Source organism: Globicephala melas, chromosome 4, assembly GCF_963455315.2.
Source record: "Globicephala melas chromosome 4, mGloMel1.2, whole genome shotgun sequence".
In the NCBI taxonomy this organism is placed as follows: Eukaryota; Metazoa; Chordata; class Mammalia; order Artiodactyla; family Delphinidae; genus Globicephala; species Globicephala melas.
In genome coordinates, this window is record NC_083317.1 from 749,320 (window position 1) to 774,882 (window position 25,563).

General features: G+C 50.5%; 1 protein-coding gene across 16 annotated transcripts in view; it reads right to left on the reverse strand.

Annotated features, from left to right (window-relative positions):
• The window catches only part of PCBP3 (poly(rC) binding protein 3), a 213,542-nt gene that overhangs the window by 52,999 nt on the left and 134,980 nt on the right, over positions 1-25,563 (reverse strand). For 14 of the 16 annotated variants that reach the window (XM_060297674.1, XM_060297682.1, XM_060297681.1 and 11 more), the window contains one exon: positions 818-953. In XM_060297674.1, the coding sequence (XP_060153657.1) occupies positions 818-827 (10 nt within the window). In that variant the 5' untranslated portion in view covers positions 828-953. Of the gene's footprint in view, positions 1-817; positions 954-17,653; positions 17,677-19,866; positions 19,934-25,563 lie in introns of those variants that run through there. The other 2 variants (XM_060297679.1, XM_060297678.1) reach the window with 2 other exon arrangements.

Genomic DNA, 25,563 nt, shown 5'->3' on the forward strand with positions numbered 1-25,563 from the left:
AATGCCCTCGTAACCTGAAATGCACGGGTGAATAAACAGAACTGGCCTGGAGAGGACCAGGCGTGAGAGCTGAGCAAGGAAACTTGGAGGCCTCCATTTACAGTGAGACACCGAGGCCAGGCAAAGTCGATACTGCAGGCTCGGGACCCCTGAAGCCCCGGCAGAAGTCGGACCTCAGGGTGCTGGGTGGAGCACACAGCGGCACACAGGACACACAGGCTCCGGCACACGCCCCCCAGCCCCCGCACACGTGCACACTGGCTCCTGCACCCACACCCACACGGCGGGACGGTCAGCAGGGCCAGGCCTCCTGCAGCGCTAGCACGGGGCGCTGCGTGTGGCTAGTGTCCCTCACAGACCCAATAAGCAAGCAGACCACAGAGCCAGCTCTTCAGATTCCACACCTAGTGGAATGAGGCCACGGAGGCCTGAAAACAGGGAACACATAGGGGAACACAGTTCAAAGGCATCCCACGTTCCTCAAAAACTCAAGGGAAAAAGCCAGGGAGAAACATTTCTGCCTCAGCTTAAACCTGCTTCTTCAAATTCTAGACGTGCCTCTTCAAGAGCCGGTCAGGAATGATGTTCCTGTCCGATCACATTATTGCATCGACTTCCTCTCTTAAAGTTTCCTTTTTCATGGCTCGTCTTCGCTCCCTGGCACCACTCCCGGCTGACACCGTATCACGGACTAAAGAGGGTGAAATGCAGCACGCTGCCACCTCAGACACATTCCATTGTTCCGTGGTGAGTCCGACGTTGCTACACATTCTTGGTAAACAGACAAGCAGACAAGGGCCGCTTCCCAGCCACTCACCTTCCCCCATAAGCAGGCTGGACGAGTCAGAGCAGGCCCATAGATAGCGTGTGTTCACACTCGTTGTGACCTAGAGCATCACAACCAGAACCGGCGATTCACAGGAGGACCAACTTTGGTCGTGGAGCCCACCGACCTGAAACACAAAACACAGGGGGGCAAATGAGCTTATGGATTAGGACCTTGTCCGTCGGGACTGAGCTTCAACAGAACTGCGTTCTTGCGTTCAACAGAGCAGCGAGCATTTCTTAAGATTCAGGCATGAGACGCGTGGGATGTGATGAAATGCCAGTGAGAGCTCATCCTGGGACCTGCCTTATGCGCCCCTCAGGGGGCCTCCACTGCACAGGTGAGCAGTCCAGAAGTGCCTGGTAAAACTGCATACACTTTTGAGAATATAAGTGAAACAGTCACCTTTCTGCTTGTAATAGTTAGTATATTCATATGTACGTATACTGATTTTAAAAGTTATGAAACTATATATTAACTTAAACACACTGCTGGTTTTCTACTTTACAGCTGGTATAATCATTTCACTTGAACCCTTCCATGTCAGCATGCAATCTGTCCACCTAGTCTTTTCCAGAGTGCATCATTTTCTCCTTGGTCTAAGTTTCTTGACTCTTCACTTTTTGAATTCACATTGTTGCCCAAACAGGAAACTTCATCCCCAGGCACAAGAACTCATGTTCATAACATACCCTCTTTGCTGTTTTTCAAGTCCAGGTGTAAGGACCTCTGCACATTATTGTCAGGGATGCCTTCAAAGGCTCTTTACGACAGCATCCAACATTTGGAATTGTGAGGGCAGAGCACCAAAAATAATGAGAAGCCCATGTTACATTTCTCTGTCTTTCTCCATGTCAATCAGGTAACCATTTTAGGCAATAAACTACATCACTAAGTCTGTTTCAAGCTAAAATATCTTACCCATATCATACCTTGAGGTTCAAAGTGAAATAAATGAGAAAATACGAAATGTAAGGAAACGCCATGAAGGTGACACTGAGCAAAAGCCTCCCTCTTTCACAGGGGCAGACGGTGTCTCCACTGGTGCAGAAGAGCGTCAGCGTGTTACTGATTGGAGGATCGGAGAGGCCTGAAGGTCACGAGTGGGAACTCATCAGAAAGCAATGGAAGAACAAGGGATTGTCTTGGCTCCCTTTTGCCAATTAGAAAAGAACAGTCTTACAGATGTAGAGAACAAACGTATGGACACCAAGCAGGGAAAGTGGGGAATGGTGGTGGTGGTGTGATGAATTAGGAGATTGGGATTGACATATATACACTAATAAGAATAAAATAGGTGACTAATGAGAACCTGCTGCCTAAAAAAATAAATAAATAAAATTCAAAAAAAAAAAAGAAGTCTTGTACATACAGTGCCAGGAAAACTGACAGCACACACCAAAGAGTGCACTGCACCTTACCTCACACCACAGGCAAAAATTAACTTCAAATAGATCAAAGACCTAGACTTAAGAGCTAAAACTATAAACATCTTGAAGAAAACACTGGAAAAAAAAGTTTTCATGGCATTGGATTTGGCAATAATTTCATGGATATGACAACAAAAAGCACAGGCAGCGACAAAAAGTAGATGAACTGGACTTCATCAAAATTAAGGACTTTTGTGCATCAAACGGCACTAATAAGAATGTGAAAATACAACTGACATAATAGAAAATATCGGCAAATCAGATACCTAAGAAGGGATTAATATTCAGACTATATATAAAACTTCTACAACTCAACAATAAAAAACAATTAAGAAATATACAAAGGATTTGATATATATTTCTCTAAGGAAGATATAGAAATGACCAATAAGCACAGGAAAAGTAACTCAACATCATTCGGCATTAGAAAAATGCAAGTCAAAACCACAATGAGGGCTTCCCTGGTGGCACAGTGGTTGAGAGTCCGCCTGCCGATGCAGGGGACACGGGTTCGTGCCCCGGTCCGGGAAGATCCCACATGCCGCGGAGCGGCTGGGCCCGTGAGCCATGGCCGCTGAGCCTGCGCGTCCGGAGCCTGTGCTCCGCAACGGGAGAGGCCACAGCGGTGAGAGGCTCGCGTACCGCAAAAAAAAAAAAAAAACAAAAAAAAAAAACCCCACAATGAGCTACTTAGGATGGCAATAATAGTAATAATAATGAAAATGATAATAATAAGAAGAAGAAACAGAAAATAACAAATGTCAGCAAGGATATGGAAAAACTGGAATCTTTATACATTGCTGGTGGAAATATAAAATGATATAACCCCTTTGGAAAACAGGCTGGCAGTTCCTCCAGAGTTCCTATATGACCCAGCAACTCCACTCCTAGGCATATACCCAAGAGAATGAGAATATACGTCCACAGAAAAACCTGTACGTGGATGTTCACAGCAGTGTTGTTCGTAACTGTCAAAAAGTGGAAACAATCCAACGTCCATCACTTGATGATGGTGGATAAACAAAATGTGGTGCATCCTTATAACGGGATGTTATTTGGCCACAAGGAAGGGGATGAAGTACTGACCCGCACGGCAACGTGGATGGACCTTGAAGACATTATGAGAAGGGAAAGAAGCCAGACGCGGAAAGCCACATGTTGTGTGCTCCCATTGACAGCAAACGTCCAGAACGGGCAAGCCCACGGGGACAGAAAGTAGGCGCACGGTTCCTAGGGCTGAGGAGAGAGGGTAATGGCATGGGTGTGGGGTTTCTTTTGGGGTGATGAGAACGTTGTGTAATTAGATAGTGGTGGTGGTTGCACACCTTTGTGAATATGCTAAAAACGACTAAAATGTGCAATTTTAAAGTATGAATTGTATGGTATGTGAATTATACTCAATTAAAAAGAACAAAGGTAATAAACACTCAAAAGCTTCTTTTTAAAAAGGCAATGGAAGAGACCTCGTATTAAACATCACAGAGTTAACATGTGTTTACTCCACCCTTACAGAAACTGCACTGCAATGATGCTCATAAAATAAAACAGCACAAACCCGCAGCACTAAGAAGTCAGGAGGAGCGAGGAGAACCAGCGAGAGCTCTCAGCACAGCCCTGGGGTCTGGGAAGTGGTGAAATGGGGTAAATAGGGAGCGAAGCAGAGACATGGACACCGCAGCCTCTAAGGGAAGAAGCCACCCGGAAGCCGCCCGTTCGCCCCCTATTCCAGGAAGAGCTGGGCCTGCAGGCACCGAGTGGTTCCACAGGTCAGAGGCGCAGGGAAGTGGGTGGAAACAGCGGTAACAATTAGAATCGTCTGTGAGGGAGCATTAGGGCCTCAAGGGCCATGGCACCCTTGTCACCAATCAAGTACTCCTGTTCCCAGGGACACCCAGAGGTCTCCTCTTGGGAAAGGGTGACTCTTCAGGACAGAAATGCCGGCATCAACCCAGGAGTGTTACGGGGACGAGAACTGAAAGAACACTGAGATCTCATGCTCCTCCCTGAGGCTCTCGGCGTCCCAGCAGACAGGGTTACCCTCACAGTAAGTCTCACAAAGTAGAAAGAGCATGACAGCAGTTTCTGATGACAGCGCAAGAAAACCAGAAGTTAATGAACTAAAAGACATTCGATTTGAAATTTATATCACCCTAGAAACCTCTGAAGGGAACTCGTTTACTAAACATATAGCCTGACCTGGCACTAGGTTTGGTTAGAAGCACCACGAGACCAGCAACACGGAGAGCGATGTGACAGACTCGCTTGCGCAATGACCCACTTCTCCCAACTTCAGCCACGGCTTCAGGCAGCGGGACACCCAGCTCCCTGCGGAGCAAGAGGTGGTGAGTGACGGGGACAGTCTCGGAGGGAAGGCTCTGCCGTTCTCTTTTCAAAACTCAACTGGTGCTGGAAAGGGGGGTGACAGAGGAGATAAAGTGAGGTTCACGACTCCCCTCTTCACCTCTGCGGCCGCCCCTCGCTGTGCGACCCACTTAGTGACGACAGTTGCAGTGGTGTTCAGTGGCTCGCTGAACAGCCCGCCACAACGAATCAGTTTCAAAGGACCAGGGCCCGAGGACGGCGCATCCCCCCCCAGGCACAGTCCAGACAAAAGCAGCCCATCGAGCCGCAAACGACACACATGCGCACACAGGCAGACACACGCATGCGCACGCGGGCGTGAGAGGCTCCCACTGCCATCCGCACCCTCACGTGGGGCCTGGCTTCACCGGAAGGTCTGAGACATCGGACGACCGGGAGCAGGGCTGTCCTGCTCTCCACTGGGCATCCTCTGTGAGCCCTCCTGCCGGGAAGCTGGGTGGCAGGAGAGGGTGTGGGCAGGCGGGCAGGGTGCTTTAGGCCACTTGAAGAGGGGGCAGGTGGAACCTGCGGGAAACAGGGATGTGAGAGGCTTTTGATAAATCACGGTATTTTAACACCGGCAATCTGGCTGCTGGTGTGGAAACCAGGCTGAAGGTGAAAAGTGGCAGGAGAGGAAGCCGGGAGAGAATTCAGGAGATTACCCACTAATCCAGCCAAGAGACGATGGTGAGGAAGTGCCTCGATGCCCCAGAGCCCGCGAGGGGTTAATCTGAGGAGCGACCCCAGGGCCAAACCAGCAAACCGCCCATCTGGGGACGCCATGGCACCCCCGTCACAGTTCACACAAGGACAGTGGACACGGAGGGAGTTGTGGAATATCATGTGTGTGTGTAAAGCTGCACCTGACATTTAGAGGTTGTGCACTCTCCTAAAACTCTCAGAGGATAAAACCAAAATTGACAACGTTCTAACTCATAATGCAAATTTCAACCAATTTTGAAGACATGGAATCAACAGACCATGCCTTCCACCCGGTGGGCAATTAAATTAGAAATCATTAGCAAAAAGATAACTCTATAACTCTCCTGGACGTAACACTTTTTAAATGATTCTAAATAAGAAGTGGACGGGGATGACAAAATGAAATTAGAAAATCATGAGACCTCAACAATAATAAAAGTGCTGCGTGCCAAAATTTGTAGCATTCAGCTACAATAGAACTTACAGGAAAACTTAGAGCTTTTAAAAGCCTATACTAGGAATAAAGTCAGAAAACTAGTGAATAGAAAATCCAATTTTAGAAGTTAGAAAAATAACAGAAAGTATCCACAGAAAATGGAAAGAAGGTAATTATAATAAAGAATAGATCAGAAGTTACAAAAAAAGAACCAATTGTGAAAATGAACAAATACACAATCTGGTTCTTCAAAAAAGGCCCCAAAATATACAACCCTCTGATGACACTGATCAAGAAAATTAATCCAGAGACACAGATGACTGCAGTGACTACAAGGAGCACCAGGCCTTCTGGTTCTGGACAGAATGAAGCAGACGCATTCTTCCCTACATTCCTGCTGAGCACAACTAAACCCTGTGTTAAACATGAAACAAGCCTAAGAAAAATGGGAAAGGTGGAGAGAAGGTGCCTGGATGGGTCCTGAGGTGTGAAGGCTGACACAACAGTGAGTTCACCTTTGTGTTTTGTTTTGATTCCCTCCTGTTTATTCTAGGCTCGTCACTGGAAAAGGGTGCGACCGAAAAATGCCAAAGAACACTGGAAAAAAGTCTCAAGAAAAGCCACCCCACACCCCCCTGGAGAACACTGCCCTCCAGGCGAAGCTGACAGGGGACGCGGGCACACACACACGTGCCCACATCAGAGGGGCTCCCACCCCTCAGGAACGAGGAGCTCCTCCCTCTGCTCAAGGTATCGGGGAGGCCAAGGGGTGCCTGGGCCTCCACCCCAGCCCATTGTGAACAGGTTCCCCTACCCATGTCAGTAGAGGCCTGCTAAGACAGGTGATTTTTATAAGATCCAGAATATCATAACATTGCAACCAAAATTTCCAGGATACAAACAAAAATCGCTTGCCATACCAAAAATGAGACTAGGAGAATCTCAACACGAAAGAGAAAAGAAAATCAATAAATGCCAACACTGAGATGGCAGAGATACTAGAATTCTCTGACAAGGCTTTTAAAGCTGCCATCACAAAAATGCTGCAGTGAGCATGTACGAACATGCTTAAAGCAAGTCTCCAAAAACCTCAGCAAAGAAATGGGAGAACTGAACAACCAGCAAATTACCGAAATCCAATCAAAATGAAAGAGACGACCTCAATATGCCTACAGCCGTTAAAGACATGAAAACCTGTCATAAAAACTCCAGAAAAAAAAACCTCCAGGCCCAGATGGTTTCACTGGAGGATTTTACCAAACATTTAAAAGAAAATGAACATAAGCCTTAGACACTCATAGAAAATAGAATACTTCCCAACTCATTTTGTGAGGCTACTGCGACCCTGATACCAAAACCGGAGATAAGACAGTACAGAAAAAAAAAATATAGACCAGTCTCGCTCGTGAACATCCACAAAAATAGACTAAATATATTTTTTAAATTAGCAAATGAGGGACTTCCCTGGTGGCGCAGTGGTTAAGAATCCGCCTGCCAATGCAGGGCACACGGGTTCGAGCCCTTATCTGGGGGGATCCCACATGCCGCAGAGCAACTAAGCCCGTGCACCACAACTACTGAGCCTGCGCTCTAGAGCCCATGAGGCACAACTACTGAAGCCCGCACGCCTAGAGCCCATGCTCGCAACAAGAGAAGACACCGCAATGAGAAGCCCGCGCACCATAACGAAGAGTAGCTCCCGCTCGCTGCAACTAGAGAAAGCCCGCGCGCAGCCACAAAGACCCAACGAAGCCAGAAATAAATTAAATAATTAATAAATTTTTAAAAAAAAAACCTTAAAAAAAATTAGCAAATGAATCCAGCAATGTGTAAAAGAGTTACGTACCATGGCCAGGTAGGATTTATCCAGATATGCAAGGCTGGCTCCATGTTAAAAAAATCAATCAGTATAATCTACCATATCAACAAGCGAAAGCATAAAAGCCATGTGACTATGTAAACTGATGCATTAAAACGCATTTGACAAAATTCAACACCTAATTCATGATAAAAAAAAATACCAGCAAGTTAAGAATAGAGGGAAATTATGTCAACTTGATAAATAGCATCTATAAGAAACCCACAGCTATCATCATACATATGGTGATAGAATGAATGCTGCCCACTAAGGCTGGGAACAAGCATGGCTGTCCACTTTCACCACTCTTATCCAACATGTTACTTGGAGTTCCAGCCATTGCAATAGGCAAGAAAAAAATCAGAGGCATTTAGGCTGAAAAAAGAAGAAGTAAAGCTATCGTCTCTATTTGCAGATGATATGATTTTCTACCTAGAAAATCTTGAGGAATCTATAAACAAAACAAAACTCCTAGAAATAATAAGTGAGTTCAGAATGGTGCGGGAGATGAGTCATACACAAAAAGTAACTGCATTTCTGTACACTAACGGTGAACATATATCAACCAAAATTTAAAACAACGATTTAAAATCACTCAAAAATACAATGAAACACTTAGGTACACACTTAATGAAACTTATGCAGGCCCTGTCTGCTGAAAAATGCAAAATGCTGATGAAATAAATCAAAGAAACGTAAGTAAGTGGAGAGCCAACGCTATAGCCACGGATTGGAAGACTCAACGTAGTAAAGACATCAGCTCTCTCCAAATCGGTCTGCGGGCTCAACGCAATTCCTGCAAAAGTCCCGGCAAGGTTTTGTAGACACAGACAAGCTTATTCTAAAATTTATATGGAAAGAGAAGAATAAAGCAGGAAAAATCCCTCGATTTGATAATAAGGCTTACTTTGTAGCTACGGTATTCAAGAGAGTGTGGTGTTGGCATCGGGGGGTACACACATCAGAGGACGAGAACAGAGAACCCAGGAGCAGACCCAGCACAGAGGCCTGGCTCCTCTCCGACAGTGGGGAAAGGAGTCCCACCTGAGAAAGGTGGTCTCCCAACAAAAGGTGCTGGGACAGGGGACCCTCGCCCTAAGCCTCACACCTCACACAAATACTAACAGACACAGAGGTAAAGCAAGAAACTACAAAACTTTTAGGAAAAAAACAGGAGAAGAATCTTCAGGACCTAGGGGCTAGGGAAAGAGTTCTTAGACTTGACACAGAAAACATGAACCACGAAAGGAAAAAGTGATAAACGGGACTTAATCAAAATTACCAACTTTTGCTCTGCCAAAGACCCTGTTAAGAGAATGAAAAGCCCAGCCGATTCCCCCCACACCCAGGGCGCCCTTCGCCCACATCCCCATGTCACAAGCTTGGCCACCACTCCTGGCCTCCAGAGCCCGCTCCCCTGGCCCCAGCAGCCTTGCAGCCCTCACCCAGCAACTGGCTTCCAGAAGGTGCTTCTCTCCACTTGTGCACCCCCTCGTTGCAGGCCTGGAGTGGAGGCACAACACAGATTCGGGATGAGTGAGAATATAAAGAGATGTGGAACCCTGATGCACAGCGGACCCCGCGAGAGCAGGGGAGGCCAGCACGGCGCCTCGGGCAGGACACGGGTCAGAGCCTCTCACCACGGCCCAGCCCGACGTGCCCGGGACCCCCGGAGCGCCCTGACTCACCACTCCCTCGGGGGTGGGGCAGAGCGTGGAAGGGGCTAGGCCATGTCTCCCGACACCTGGAGGGGAACCAGAGTCCACCAGGGACTAAAGAGGGGCACCAGGCGGCCCGCAGACCAGCCGCGCTCACCCGGCGTGGGGACGAAGCCCGGCCGACGCCTGCACCCTGCAGCGTCAGCAACAAGCTCACGCTGGTGGCCCTCCAGCCAAGGCCTGAGAGCGGCCGCCCGGAGGAGGCGGGCAGGCCCCGAACCGACAGTCCAGGGGCAGGAAAGACGGAGGAGCAGGGCTTCTCTCTGGGCTCACGGCTCTGGCCTCAGGTCAGAGGGTCTGCCGTGCACTCGGGCACAAACTCGGCGTCGCCCTGGGGCAGAGATGCTCCCAGTCCCCCCGGGCACGCTTGGCCAAGTACTTGCTCTGCCAGCCAGATGTGAGCAGGGTGACACGTGCCACTCCTCTGCCCTGGTGACAAGCATCCTGAAGATGCTAGAGTGACTTCAGCTGACACGTGGCTTGTGCAGGCCACAGAGACCTGGGACTCATGGTGACTGCAGGGCAGCTGGGCCACGCTGGCCATTACAGAACCTGCTGCTGGGGCCGGGCGGGGCCGCAGGGCGGCGCACCAGGCAGAGGCTGCAGAGGCTGCGGTGGTACCGAGCACAAGTGCCGCCTGTATGGAGGAAGCAGACAATTTCCCCGAAGAGATTACATCTTCAGGCGAGAGCCCGAGGGAGGAGCACATCTTTATTCCAACACCGAGCTCAGGAAGGTCCACGGAGAAGAATCCGAGGAGAGTGGGGAGCGGCTGGGGCCGGGGGTGCAGCTGTTCTGCCCCCAGAGCGACCCTCAAGCTTCCCGTCTCTGAACCTCTTTCCTCCCTTATACTCACTGGGGACACCATGGTGCTTTTCTCCTTCTGGGGGGTGTGTATCACCATTCACCTTACTAGATGTTGAAACTGAGCAACCTTAAATATTTTATCTATTAATTCATTTAAAAACAACGATAAGAAACCTGACATAGGTTAACAAAAGTAAATCTTCATGAATAACTAAATTTTCCCAAACAAAAAAATTAGTGTGAAGTGTGGCCTTGTTTCCTATTTTTGTAAGTCTCTTTAGGGTCTGCTTCGTAGGAGAAGCCGGATTCTCATACCTGCTCCTGTGTTTACTCTGTTGTGATTGCTTGTTTTGGTTGAGGTCCGTGAAGACAACGGGCCTCAGGGAGACGAGCAGCTGGGAAAGGCCTGCTCAGATACCCGGGAACACAGTCTTCCTCGTCACTATGCCTAACTCAGTGATGGTAATTTCTCAAAGGTTAGCTGCAACTGCAATCTACATGAAAAGCCACAGGGAGCCCTCTGAACACTGTCACACTGTAACAGCCTTGGGCTGCCCTAAACGTTGATAGTCTTTACCCAAGCATGACTGGTCACACAGAAACTGGTTCACGGAGTCACGCAGATCTTCTAAATGTAGACGGATTTTAGCACTCAATACCAACAGCAATCACACTTGTTAATATCACCACTAAGCACCACAGAAAAGTCTGAAGGTCTGAGGGAGCAGTGGACAGTGGCAGATAAAAATTTTGGACAATTCTAACTTTGCTGAGCCCTCAAAGGTCATAGTTGGCAGCAAAACACTCAGATGTAACCCCAATCATTTCTGAGAAAGTGCCTGTCCAATACCCAAGTCCAGACACCTGTCCACCAGGCGTCCCCCAAAGTGGCCGTGCTTCCTGCATGGCGTCGTGCACAGGCAGGGCAAGGACGGTTCTCAAGGCTCGGGATCTATTGGATACAAGGAGTAAGCACGCTGCCCCGAGAGGATGTGGTTGGGTGAGTCTGGCTGAGAACGCAGGGGCCCCTAGCAGAGCCTCCAGGGGCTCAGGCCCCAGCTGTAGCCCCGCCCCAGCTCAAGCGGCACTCAGTGAGGGGAAAGGCGCAACCAGCACTATGGAAATAGTCATTTTTGACCCTGCAGGTCCCTTGCAAGGGTCTCGGGGACCCCTAGGGCTCCACGGGTCATGCTCTGAGGACCACAGCAGTAGAGGGTAAGACTGAGAATGTCTTTGGGAGACAAACACTTGTTAAAATTCAACTTAATGACAAGAATCTGATTAAGGGGGCGGCCAGCACACCCTCAGTCGGCTCGGGAGGCGGCAGGCCTGAGGTCCGGTGCCGCAGGGCCGGTCCCTCCTGCGGTCTCTCTCCTTGGTGTGCAGACAGCGTCTTCTCCCTGGGTCCTCCGTGGTCTTTCCTCTTGGGGGCTCACTCCTGGTGTCCCTTCCTCTCCTTATCAGGACACAGCCCTATCGGGTTACGACCCCACACTTATGACCTCACTGAACCTCCTTAAAGGCCCCGCGTCCAAATACAGTCGTGGTGGGGGATAGGGATTCAACCTATGAATTTTGGGGGGACACAACCCAGCCCACAGCCTCCTCCATCCAAACTGCTGAGTGACATTTCCAGCTGGGAAGGGGGGAGGCCTGAGGCTGGAGCCCTCTATGGACGGCTGCAGCCTTCTAGACCCCAGGCTGCAGCAGGTCCGTCCGGAGAGAGGGGTGCTCAGGAGGAACCAGGGGCGCAGCTGCCGGCACTCCACCAAGTGAAGTTCTGTGGGCACTGTCTTGGCCAAGGAGCCACGGGAGGGGCAGGCTCAGGCCAGGACACCCACCCAGCCCAGGAGCACAGGGACCTCTGAACAGGGCCTGCACACTACAGAAACCCAGCCCAGACAACCGTCTGGTTTCGTAAAGAAAGTCCTACCGACGCACAGCCGTGCCCATGAGTGTGCGTACCGTCTGGGGCTGCTTTCTCGCCGCGATGGAGCAGCTGGGCGATGGACACAGACCTCGCGGAGCCCACAGTGCCCAGGTGTTTACCGTCTGGTCTGATACAGAAATCCAGACCCCGCTCTAGAGGACAGAGGTGTGGGGAGGCGCAGAGAGAACGCGGGACAGCGGGCCGGGAGGGACCCTAGGGTCGGAACTGGGGCCTGGCGAGGAGGTCGCCCCTCGGGCTCTCCCATCTGTTGGGTGCAGGGCGACGGGTGCCTCCCGCTTCTGCTCCATCGAAAGGCACCTGTCCGAGTTGCTGCAAGCCGCACCCACCCGTGGATGTCGGGGCAGGTGAACAGTCAGCAGCCCCCCTGCCCTTAGGTGTCCAGAGGAAGAGGGGGCAGAGCGGAGCTGGCCGAGAAACGGGAGCGAGGGCCTGGCCATGATGCCTGTGCCTGCGCTGCTGGAGGGTGGGCTCCGGCCATCTCCTGGGCAGGGGGCAGGTGGGGAGCAGACGTCGGTGTGTTATTTATTCCGCCCAGCGCTGAGGTCAGGCCTGGCCACATAGTGCTCCCCTGGGAAGAAGCTGCACGGCCAGAGCAGAGTTCTCCGCGTTCTCTCCTCCCCCTGCCACCATTCTGGGAATGTTCCAGAGAGAATTTGCCCCATTAGCCTGGGAAGGGGGTGAAGTCAACACAGAAAGAGCCACAGCCGACCCAAGAGAATGAAAAATCAACTGTATTTATACGATTTGAGGATCATTTGTTTCTGCAGCTCAACCCGGGCCCAAAGTGGCCCCCACCGGGGTTGGGAAAGTGCATCTGCTCCGCCTCCCCAGGAGCAGAGGTCTGCTGACAGGCTTTCTGTCCCTGCGGCCGGCCTGTGCTCCCAGTCACGTAACGAAGGCTGCTTTCATGGCCGTCCACACTGCTGTGTGAACCCGTCCCTGTGCGTGTATCTCTCAAAAGCCAAGTTCACCCACTCAGGGTTACGGCTATGACTGACGCTCCCTGGACTTGTCTCATCCTCGCTGTTTTTTCTTTTCCTACCTTCAGTTATACATTTTCTGTTAAAAGGTCCTGCGCTGTTTTCTTGAGGCACCTGACACACACACACAGGGTCACCTGTGTTCCTGCAGAAGTGACAGACGGAGCAGAAAAGAAGGTGGATGGGAGATGACGAAGCAGGAAAGCAGCCTGGGGGCCGGGCCCTGGATTCTTCACAGGAACTGTCCTCGCTGCAGGTGCCCCCCTCAGGGATCTCCCCTCCCGCCACATGGATTCTTCATAGGAACTGTCCTCGCTGCGGATGCCCCCTCAGGGATCTCCCCTCCCGCCACATGCCTTGAAGACAAAGCAGCACAGAGGGCGACGGCGCTCCGTCGTGGAGGCAGAGTTTCCTGCAAGACCCCAGGAGCACTCGGCACGTGCTGCTGGGAATCAGCAAACCTGATTTGAGAAATCTCATTACGGGGCGTGTGCCATGACGTCAGGGTGACCCTCCGCTTCCATGATCGAGTTTAGAAGTGGATGTGCCTCTGAAAGCTGTTCTTTCTGATACGATTTGGCTTAGTGCCCTATGGCCCTCCGAGAGGATAGAAAGATCGCACAAGAATAAGGGAACAAGAGATCCAGAACATTCAGCAAGACTCTGAATGTTTCAAGCTCCCTGATGCTCTGTAGACTAATTTGCACTTCAGTGCAGTGATCCTTGGAACTGTCTAAAAGATTCTAGACAAATAACGAGGGGGATGGGCTGCAGGAAGGTGGAATGAGGAGCTTGGTGAATGCGGTCCCCCAAAAGCACTCACGAAACCAAACAAAACCGTCCAAACATAACCATTAGGGTGCTGGAAATCGACCAAAGGCACATGACAAATCGAGAGGCGTTCACACTCGGAAACCTGCTGAGCCTCGGTGGATGGCGCCGGCCGCTGACGGGCACGGTGAGGGCGAGCGACGGCGACGTGGGTGCAGCCTTAGAAACAGGAACAAGCTCCGGGGCAGGAGCCCAGGCCGGGGAGCAGACGGGCACACAGCATTGCAGGCTGCAGGAGACTCCCAAGTGTGCAGTTGGTAAAGAACAGCTGTTCCACTTGCTTGTGCCTGCTGAGGCCCCACTGCTCACCAACGCGGACAGACGTCACCCGAGACGCTGGACCACACGTAGCGCGCTACCTGCTCCGGTCTGCTTGTGGAGACACCCGTGCACGCGGCTGCATGTGCACACAGGCGTGCCCTGGCTGCTCACAGAGACCAGCCCTCCGCCCCCTCCTGCCAGCCCTCAGGGCAGAGAGCACCCAGGCAGCGGGTTACCGCAAAGGTGGTCCTTCTTGGTGGAGAGGAAATTTCAATCTGCAGGCAGCAGTCCAACTGAGGAAAAATGCAAAATGAAGCAGCATTTTTGGATGGGACCTACCCATGCATTTATTTGCACGCTGTCCACTCCTGGGCCCACGGCCCATGCAGGGCCCCAGCCTGGCCACCTCTGGAGCCTGGAGGGTCGACTTGCTGTCTCAGTCCTGAGCAGGGCTTCACCTCAAAGACAGTGGGAGCTAGAAAGGACATCTGGCTCCACCTCGAACCCCAAGCTCACCTTGCCAGCCCCCTTCCTGTGCTGGATGTGTGCAGACGAAGGTCTCTCGGGGTGGGGGAAATTCAAACTTGAGATGCCAGAAGTTATACAGCTGTTCAGCGTCAAAATGGACTCCTCTGAGAAAAACCCACGCCAAGAGATCTAGAAACACATGGTAAGAACCCCCCAGCCCCCCTCAGCTGTGGGTTTAGACGCTGCTTCCAGCCCATCACGGCCGGGAGCACTTGGCACTCCGAGCGCATCCAGCCCGGGCCGCAGGCAGGCAGTGGCTGCACTCCTTTGGGGAGATCTGGCAGATCACAGGACAGGGCCCCAAGCCCGTGGGTGCAGCAGATGAGAGGCAGAGAAACCCTCTAGAAGGAAGGGCCAGAGGCCTGGGGTTAAATGGCCGCATTTCCACCGTGAAGACTCATCACAATTCCGACCCAAACCCAGCTGGACCTGCATGAACCCTCACAGAGCGGGTGAAAGGTCACTTAAAAGAATAAAGAGCCAATTTTAAAAGACACTCACTGAGACTATGTGCTCCTGGTACAGCCACACGGTGAGATGGGTGGACCCAGGAGGACGGGCACGTAAGGCACTGGAAGATGCCGTGACACTAGGACCCTTGGGGAACTGAGACATGGTTTAACAAAGGTGCCAGTACAATTAGTGTTAGACCAAAAAGTAAAAGATTAGACTGATCTGACCTCACACACTGCACCAATATAGATTCTCGCGCAACTTCAGGAGTAAAAGTATATTCTTATTTCACTCTTCAGGTGTGGGCTTCACATGGCGATTTCCTACCACAGAGGACAGTGTGGCGAAGGGGACAAAGAATGACTCGCAGTGGAGAGACTGACAGACACACCTGGGCCAGGTGACCAAGGTCAGTGTCCACAGTGCAGGTCATGAGACGGCATGGACCCTGGACCCCTGGACGGGACGTGATGAGAAGGGCCCTTCCCCTCTGTGCTCTTCCAAAAACCCATAACCCGAGTCCAGTCATGACAAAAACATCAGACAAGTCCCGATAGACGGACGTTCTATAAATTCTCTGACCCACTCTCCTCAGAACTGTCAAGACCATCAAAAACAAGGAATGTCTAAGAAAGTATCACAGCCAAAAACAGCCTAAAGAGACAAGGCAATTCAATGTATTCTAGGACAGAAAAAAGATATTAGGGAAAAACTGAGGACATCTGAATATAGAATGGACTTTAGTTTGGTGATAATGTATCAATCTTGGCTCCTTAATTGTAACCAGTGTACCACACTGACATAGGTGTTAATAACGGGAAACTAAGAGTGGGGTGGGTGGAAATCTCTGTGCTGTCTTTTTTTTAAACATTTCTGCAAATCTAAAATTGTTCTAAAGCCTTTTTTCAAAAAGCTATTATCAATAAAATACCAGGGCAGATCATCTGAGAAAATATTTGCAGTATATACTTCAGAAAACAATATGTAAAGAACTTTTACATGATAAAATAAGACGCTGGCAACGTGTGACTAAGATGTGTGCAAGCTCTGGGACAACCAGAGGTACTGCCAGAACCCTCGTCAGTAGCCGGTGAGACAGGTGGGGTTTAAGGTGCCCTGTCGTGGAAGCCTGGCCCGGCCTGGGGCTGCCACCCTCACAGGACATGGCCTGAGAAAGCCGTCGGTCCAGAAGCACCAGAATTTATGTACTGAACATCTTCCCACGCTCTTAAATACCCTCTCCAAAGCCCTCCTAATGGCATCAGACTAACCCCTCATATTTCACCAATGCCCCCATAATTTGGCCACTTCGGTTAATGAAGATACTTTTACTTTTGTTACTTTGAGACGCAGCAACACCTGTAAATGGTGGCTCGCCAATAGGTAAATACAGGTCACTCAGCGAGTGCGCAGTTCCGATCGCAGCAGTGTGGACTGCGGGACGCCAACCTTCCTTACGATGCTACTAGCTGCACACAGCCCTCCTGCCCGGCGTTGGTCCGGGACCACGGCTCCCACACTGAGGCCTGGGACTACCGGGGACCCGGGGCCCTGCTGCAGAGCGAGCTCCATGGTCGGATGGGGCGGTGCTGGTGGGGAAGGTCTGCTCCCGCCTGCTCCCCTGCCAGGAGGGGAGGGACCCAGATGCCCATGAGTACTGCCCCCGGGACAGGCTGGGCCCGGGAGTGATGCCCACGGCAGGCTCAGCTGTGGGCCAGCCTGGTGAGGGGAGCCCGTGCCTGGCCACAGGCCAGTTGGTCCTCGAGCCCACTGGGGACGGGGAAGGCTGGCCGCCATCCTCGGCAAAGGTCACGTGCCTGCCTCCCAGTCAGAGGCCCTGTGCCAGGTTCGTGTGGCCCCTTCTCCACCCTTCACTGGCTCTAAGACACGCCCCTGGCCTAAAGGCCTGCGGGCGGCAGGAGGGGGCGCATGTGCAGCCCTCTGCTCCTGCCCAGCCCTGGGCGCTGCCCACTCAGGACAGTCTTTGTGTAACAGGCATCTGACTTCAGGTTCACGCTGCCAGTGAATTTTCCGGGAGGCACAGGCCGAGGGGTGAGGTGGTGTATCATCACCGTGCCTTTCTGTGCAGTGGCCTCACCGCCCATTGCCTTGCACTGAGGGCGCTGCCCCTCGAGTCACAGGGTCCCCCTTCCAGTGGCCTGAAGCCCCTTCTCCTGCTGACGTCAGCCCAAGCCCCCTGGACAGGAAGCCTAAGGTCACCGAGTGGGCCAGACGTATGCAGCCCGGGCTGGCCTCCACCCACTCCCCTCCCAAGTCCACACCTGCCCTTCAGCTGAAGCCTGTGCACAAGCCCTATGGTCCCGCCAGTCCGCAGGTGTGTTGGACCAGACGTCCTATCCTTCACACCTGACTAGCCCAGTGGGCTAAGGAGCTCTGGGAGGGTAGTGGTCACAGCAGCCCCGGACACCCCCACGTCCCCTCCAGGGCCATTCCCTGCACTCCCGACTGCGTCCTCACAGCTCACCCGCCCTCCCTGGAGAGGCCAGATACCTGGAGCACGAGAGGACGACGGCCATAGGCAGGCGGGGAGGCTGCAGGTGGAGGCGAGGACGGGCAGCTGCTCCCACCCTCCGTTAACATCCCACGTTTGCAGACCCTCAGCCCCGCTCTGAAGCCAGTCTTGACGCGCTTACGCGGGCGTCTCCAAGGAGGCCGGGAGGATGATGGTCAACAGAACCTCCTGAACTCAACCGGGGTGGAAAAGCATCTGGGTATTCTAGAAGCCTCAGTCTCTCCTTCACTGGAAGGCGGCCCCGGAGATGAAAGGGTGTGACCTGATCCAGCAAAATTACCAGCCACTAGGAGGCAGCAGAGCTCCACTGGCTAAATCCCAGTTCTTCAAAGAAAACAGTTCTCTGAGGGATTCACAAAAACAGACCAAACCTGCCCCCGTGGGTTTCGGTTCGAAGCCATGCCCACTACAAGGGCAGAGTTGATTGGATGCTAAAGACTGCAAGGCCCTCAAAACCGAAAGCATCTCTCACCTACTATTCCAGAAACATGAGCCAAACCTACTCTAACTCCCGGCTACGGGGCGTCCCCAAGCACCCTGACAACAGCAGTGTCCTCTTCTGACCACCGGCCCCTGGGTGTAGGGGGAGGCGTGATCCACACACCTTCTCCAGGGGCAGGTAGCTCAGTGGGACGGGGTGGGGGGGAACCCCCTCCCGCAGGGTTAAATCTCTGGGAGATCCCACAGCTTTTCACTCCTTTCAGAAAACAAAGTCCCTGGTCACTGTGAGTTTCACCTGAGTTAACATGAACACTCCCCCATACCCCCACCCCCCCACCCCCCTAGAAACAGTGCTGGACAGGACCCGAACGCCCACCTCAAGGAGGCTGCGTTTGAGTGGACAAGACAGATGACAGGCAAGACAAAGATAGGCCAAATAGGGCACTGGGCAGTGACCAGTGCTAAGCACAGCCAGGAGGGCGCACAGGACAGGGTGGGGGTGGGCCTCACAAAGGGGCAGGGAAGGCCCACTGTGGTGACTTTTGAATAAGGACACAGGAGGGAGCAGAGCACCCAGCCCGCCGGGCATTTGCAAAGGCCCTGGGGTGGGGGTGGGAGTGAAGAGGGCAAGGGCAGCGCGAGCTCGGTGACGGGCCTTCCAGGTCGTCCCAGGACTCCAACTGGTGCGAGAACTGATCCCACCATTGCGCAGCCTGTCCCGAGGAGGGGTGAGGATGTTGCAAGTGTTTTAGATTGGGAGCCTGGACTAAAGCTGTCGCGCCCAGATCCCCAGTCGAGAACAGACGGTCAGCTGGTTAATGGGTGGTCCTGCGGTTCTTCCCAGCAGGACAGTGTCCAAGCCCGTCTTCCTGCTGCATACTCCCGGCAGGTGGAGGCCATGCCTGGTGCTTCTTGGTCCAGCAGCCTCGGCCAGCATGTGGGAGCCTCTCAGGACCCAGTGCCCAGCCGGACACTCATCGGGAAGGCCTCACCCTCAGCTTCAAGAGCACTCCCTCCGCGCTCAGCCACAGTGCCGTCAATTATTTTAACCGGGGTGGACAGGCCCCCAGAGTGTGCAGCTCCACAGGGAGCCAAGCACACAGACCCCCGGGCAGCCCTGCTACCCCATGCAGCTCCTGACGCATCAGGGAGAAGCTGAAGGTCAGCGCGGGACCCCACGTTCCCAGGTCATCAGGGCCGGACCTCAAGTCCACACCGGTTACATCGGCCTTCCTCACTTGAGATTTGTCCCTCTTTTTTCATCCATGCTTTCCAGCTGCTGACTTCTGTGCACAGCTGTCCAAGGTAGAGTTCAAACACAGCTCGCTGGGCAGCAGCTCTGCCCACCTGGAGCCACTTCCTGGCTCCCAGCTCACTCCACTCTGGGGGTCGGCCTGGTCACCACGCGGCCCTCCAGACCACAGGCTCATCTTCAATCCTCACAGTCCCAGGTCCCCTGCATGGTCCCCTGTGCCCACCCCAGGAGATGACCATACACACGTCTCCAGCGCCCCCAGGCACACCTGGTCACACAAGTCTCTTCGAGACGGCAGGTGGTTTTCAAGCTTCTCTGAGCCACAGAAACCTTTCTCCAGACACAGCTTTCTGCAAACGCTCTGCGTGTGAGTCAGTTTGAATGTGCCAGGTGCAGACACCCCTGTACTTCCTGGAACGTTCCAGAAAGTATCAAAGGGAGAGGAGGAAGTGAGGCCCCGACACCCCAGGCCGGGGTCACAGTCCCAGCACCAACCTTCACTATCTGAGGCCCCAGGAGAAGCACTGCCGTGTCTGGAAAAGGTGTGGTTCCACCCAGAGTCCTCCAGGGAGGCCTGTGGGGAGGAGCCTACGAGGCAAGGACGAGAACGTGCTCTGAAAGGGTGACGTGCAGTACCAACATCGGTGTTCCTGTTACCACGTTCCAGCTCATTTCTACATAAATACAACAAGGAAAGAAAACATATCTTAATTACCATGCAAACTGCTTACTGTCAGTCTTTCTTGCTACCATTACTAACATTCTAATAAACTGCCCTTTTCAAAATGCTTTTGTGAAAACGTTTTCCGCAAAGATGCAGACAAAACACGCTGGGCCCAGCCAGAGCCTGGGGCACTGGAAGGGCGCAGCAGCCCACCTCCACTCCTCAGCCACGGGCCTTGGTGAACACAGGACAGGAGGCCTGCTCTCTGTCCTGCAGGCTGACTGCTCGCTGTGTCAGCAAGCGGGGTAGCAGGGCTGGACCACAAGGCAAAGAGATGTGGCCGCCCACCATCACACCTCTGCCCCATTGCTGTCCAGCTCCTTGCCCAGCCTGCAGACACTGCCACTTAAAAAAAAATCTGTACAAAGAGATACACTCAAAAATGTTAGAGATGAATCAAAATGAAATTCTAAAAAAAAATGGTCAAGTAATCCAAAGGAGGTAGGATGAGTAAACAGAAAAACAAAAACCAGAGAGAGGGACTTCGCTGGTGGTCCAGCGGGTAAGACTCTGCACTCCCAATGCAGGGGGCCAGGGTTCAATCCCTGGTCGGGGAACTAGATCCTGCATGCATACTGCAACTAAGACTCCACATGCCGCAACTAAGAAGTCTGCATGCCGCAATGCAACTAAGACCAGGCACAGCCAAAATATGTAAATAAATAAATATTTTTTTTAAAAAAACAGAGAGAACAAACACAAAACAAACAATAAAATGACAGCCTTCAGCCCTAACATGGCAATAATTATTACATTATGATATAAATGGCCTAAATACCCAATTAAAAGACAGGGATTGGCAGAATGTATTAATGAAAAAAACGACCCAACTATATGCTGTCCAAGCAAATATTATTTTGTAAAAATCAGGAATGATTCCATTAACACCAGACACAGCAGACTTCAGAGCAAGGACAACAATCGGGGACAAAGAAGGTCATTACATAATGATAAAAGGTCTCTCCATCAAAAAGACAGCAATCCGAAATGTGCGTGCGTCAGACAACAAAGCCACAGAACCCACGCAGTAAAAACTGGTAGAACTAAGGGGAAACAGACAGAGCCACGGTTACATTTGGACACTCTAAGACCCCCTCTCTCAACAGCTTGTAGAACAACTAGACAGAAGACCACCACCAATATAGAAGAACGTAACCCCAGGCCCCAGAGGAGGTGGCTGACATCTGTAGAACTGTCTGCTCAACACAGCAGGACACATATTCCTTCCAAGCACCCAGGGAACAATCACCCGGACAGACCATATCCTGGGCCAGAAAACTAACCTCAACAAATTGAAAAGAATTCAAATCACACAGTGCATTTATTCTCTGATTATAATTAAATCAAACGAGAGATCAATAACAGAAAGATAACAGAAATGTCTCTAAACACTTGGAAATTAACACACTTCTGAATAATCCATGGACAAAGAGGAAACCTCAAGTGAAATTTAAAATATACAGTGAACTGAATGAAAAATAAAATACAGGGCTTCCCTAGTGGCGCAGTGGTTGGGAGTCCGCCTGCCGATGCAGGGGACGCGGGTTCGTGCCCCGGTCCGGGAAGATCCCACATGCCGCGGAGCGGCTGGGCCCGTGAGCCATGGCCGCTGAGCCTGCGCGTCCGAAGCCTGTGCTCCGCCACGGGAGAGGCCACAGCAGTGAGAGGCCCGCGTACCGCAAAAAAAGAAAAAAAAGAAAAAAAAAAGAAAATACAACGTGCCAAAATGTGTGGAACACAGCTAAAGTAGTACTGAGTAGGAAATTTCAGGACTAAATGCTTAAATTAGAAAAGACAAGTGGTTTCTACGTTAAGAAGCCAGAAGTAATGTAAACTAAGGCCAAAGCAGGTGGAATGTACGTGTGGCAGCAGAATAACCCCTGCGCCCACCCCAAAGATGCCCACACCTGAGTCCCTGAAACTGTAAATGTGACCTCTTGTGGCAAAGGGATCCTGCAGATGGGATTAAGGTTACAGGCCTTGAAACAGGGAGACTTCCCTGCATGGTCCAGGTGGACCATATACAGCCACAGAGTTCTTTAAAGTGGGGAGCCTCTCTGACTGCATTAGAGAGAAAAGTGATGAGGGAGGAAGGGTCAGAGAGAGATGCAGTGTTGCAGGTGGGAGGGAAGGGAGGAAGGCCTCCAGAAACTGGAGAAAGCCAGGAAATGCATTCTCCCCGAGACTCCACAAAGGAGCACAGGTCTGCCACACCTGATGTTAGCTCAGTGAGACCTGTGCTGGAATTCTGCTTTACAGAACTAATTCTAAGATAAAAAATTTGTGTTGTTTTACATCATTAAGTTTGTGGTAATATTTTAAGGCAGCCATAGGAAATGAATACAGCGGGAAATAATAAATGTGAATGGAAATTAATGAAAACATAGATAAACAATAAAGAAAAATGAAATAAAGTTAGTAACCTTCAAACTGGAAAATGCTTGAAGAGAAAAGGAGAAAACAAACAAGAGATATGAAGATAAGCCACCACTACAGATCCTACAGATGTCAAAACGATAATGTGGGATTATTATGATGAACTACTTCAAGCCAACATATATATCAACTTAGATGAACTGGACAATTTCAAAAACCACAACTTCCAAAACTGACACAAACTAAGAAAGGAATTTGAATACCCCTGTAAATATTGAAAACGTTGAATTTGTTGTCAAATACCTTCCCACCAAGAAGACTCTAAACACTGGGAAATTCTGCCAAACATGTAAAGAAGTGATAACACCAACCTCACACAAACTGCTTCAGAAAAATAGAGGAAGAGGAAGTAATTCCAAAGGCATCATACAAAGCAAGCATAACTCTGATTTTAAAATCTGACAAAGATGTGAGCAAACTGAAAATGGCAACACCAATATCTCTAATGACCATAGATGCAAGCTCCTCACAAAAATATTAGCAAGAAAAATTCAAGAATCATGAAGAACGAGGATTTACACCAGGAATGCAAAATTATTTTGCAAAATATTTGCAAAATCTGTCAATATAATTCACCACATTAAGAGGATCTAGGAGAAAGTTAAAATTTCAACAGATGCAGGAAAAATCTTTTGACAAAATTCAACACCATGCATGACAAAACCCCTCAACAAACACATCTTTTTGTTACACGACAACTCTTGCTTTCCAATGGCATCAACCTGATTGCTGACTTGCTTGATCCTTCAAGACACAAGTTGTGGCATTTAGGATGGGGCCATGATGCAGTCACTGGGGTTGACCTAGCCTCAGGCAGGAACCCGTGGTAAGAGCTGGGTGACAAGCAGAAGCCCACGATCCTTGGGGAAGGTAGAAGCTGGAGGTGAGCCCCACACTCATCCTGCTTGCCCCTGAGGGTGTTTTCCAAGTGGGGTGCAGAGACTGTAGATAGGGACTAAGAAGGAGCACCCAAAACCTGTGTGAAATCCCCCTTGGGTCTTTGGTGAATCCTGTGTCTGCATAAAATGAGACTCTGGGCAAGGGTGGGGTGGTCAAAACTAACTGGGAAGTGGGGGTCACACTGACAGCTCAGCTCAGCAGGAGCCAGTGTGGGGCCCTGAAGTGAAGGGATCCCAGTGAGAAGACCAAGCTTTCCACAGCAGTTGCACGTAGGTGATGGGGACTCTGGCAAAATGGAAACAGACCTGCCCTAACAAAGCCGAAACTCGAGTCTTGAGAGGAGCAAGGGGGCCACTGACCACTTCATTCCCTGCCGGAACAAAGGGGGAACACGTGGGAGCCCTGCAGCACTTCATCCGTGATGCTCAGCCACAGAGGAGAATTCCCAGACGCACAGTGAGCCACGGAACAGCCGACAGGGTCTGGGCGTGACCCAAACACTCACGTTGGCCACGACCTCAAAGTAGCTGTGATGATTATGTGATAGAAAATAGAGGAAAGGTAGACAAAAGGGACATGGAGTATCTCAACAAAGAATGAAAAGTTAAAGAAAAACCTGCATTCTAAAACGGAAAATTACAAAATATGAAAGAAAAAAAATCACTGTGTGCAGCTACCAGGGGACAGAACACAGTAGAAGTCCAGGGCAGTGAACCTGAAAAGCAGTCAACAGAAAAGGTCCAAAATGAAGGACAGAGAGGAAAAAAGAAAAAGGTTAGCAAAAAAAACAAATGGAAAATCCAGAAAAGAGCATAGCAGGGAGATACATTGAAAGGGTTCACCCAAATATATGTAACAGTTTAAAAATAACAGTAATAATGTTGTTACTAACAATTAATCTATGGAACTATTTTTTTTTTCCCTTAGAGAATATTCCACTTGGAATATAGAGTTAAAATTGCCATGTAGGGCTTCCCTGGTGGCACAGTGGTTGAGAGTCCGCCTGCCGATGCAGGAGACGCGGGCTCGTGCCCCGGTCCGGGAGGATCACGCGTGCCGTGGGGCGGCTGGGCCTGTGGGCCATGGCCACTGAGCCTGCGCGTCCGGAGCCTGTGCTCTGCAGCGGGAGAGGCCACAACAGTGAGAGGCCTGCGTATTGCAAAAAAAAAAAAAAAAAAGCAAAATGCCATGTTATGAAGTTACTTGAAGTAATTTTTTCCTATTTGGTTGTATCACCAACTTGACATACATTTATATATTTAAACTAATTAATTTCCATATAATTTCAATATTTAGGAGTGGCTTCCTCATACTTTCTTGATTTAGATGTTTATTGATTATCCAAAAACCTTTACATGATGCCATTGTCAAAATTATATAATAAGATTTTCATTCACAAAAAGCTTCCCATTTCTGTCCACTTCGGGTCCCTCCCTTTCAATATGAGTAACTAAAAAACTCGTTTGGTAAATGCTTCCATATGTTTAACAACAGAATGTTTAACCATTCTGTTGTTAAACATATAAATGAATACATTACATACATACATATCTGTATATGCACATATCTGCCTTCCAAGGGTAGAATACTATGAACAAGTCTGCACCCTGCTTTTCTTTTTACTTAATGTATTCTGGAGATGACCGTAAACTGCAATACAGAAATACCCTTCATTCCATTTCTATAGTTGCAGAGTACTCCACTGTATAAGTAAACCACAATGGACTCAACCCATAGGTGAACATACAGATCATTTCCCATCTTTTGCTATTAACATAGTGCTAAAATGAATACCCATGTGTATACCTATTTCCTATACCTGTTGGTCATGCCTATTTTTGTCAGTGATGCTCTGGGATAGAGTCCTAGAAATAGGACCATGGGATCAAAGGGTAAACACAAATGAAACTTTTCTAGACATTGACAAGTTCCCCTCCATAAGTACTATAATAGTCAGCTTGGGTGGCTGCAACACAATACCACAGACTGGGCAGCTTAAACAACAGAAATTTATTTTCTTGCAGTCCTGGAGGCTGGGGGTCTGAGAGATCAAGATCTGGGCAGGGTTGGTTTCCCCTGAGGCCTTTCTCCTTGGCGTGTAAGTGGTTGCCTTCTCCGTGTCCTCCCACGAT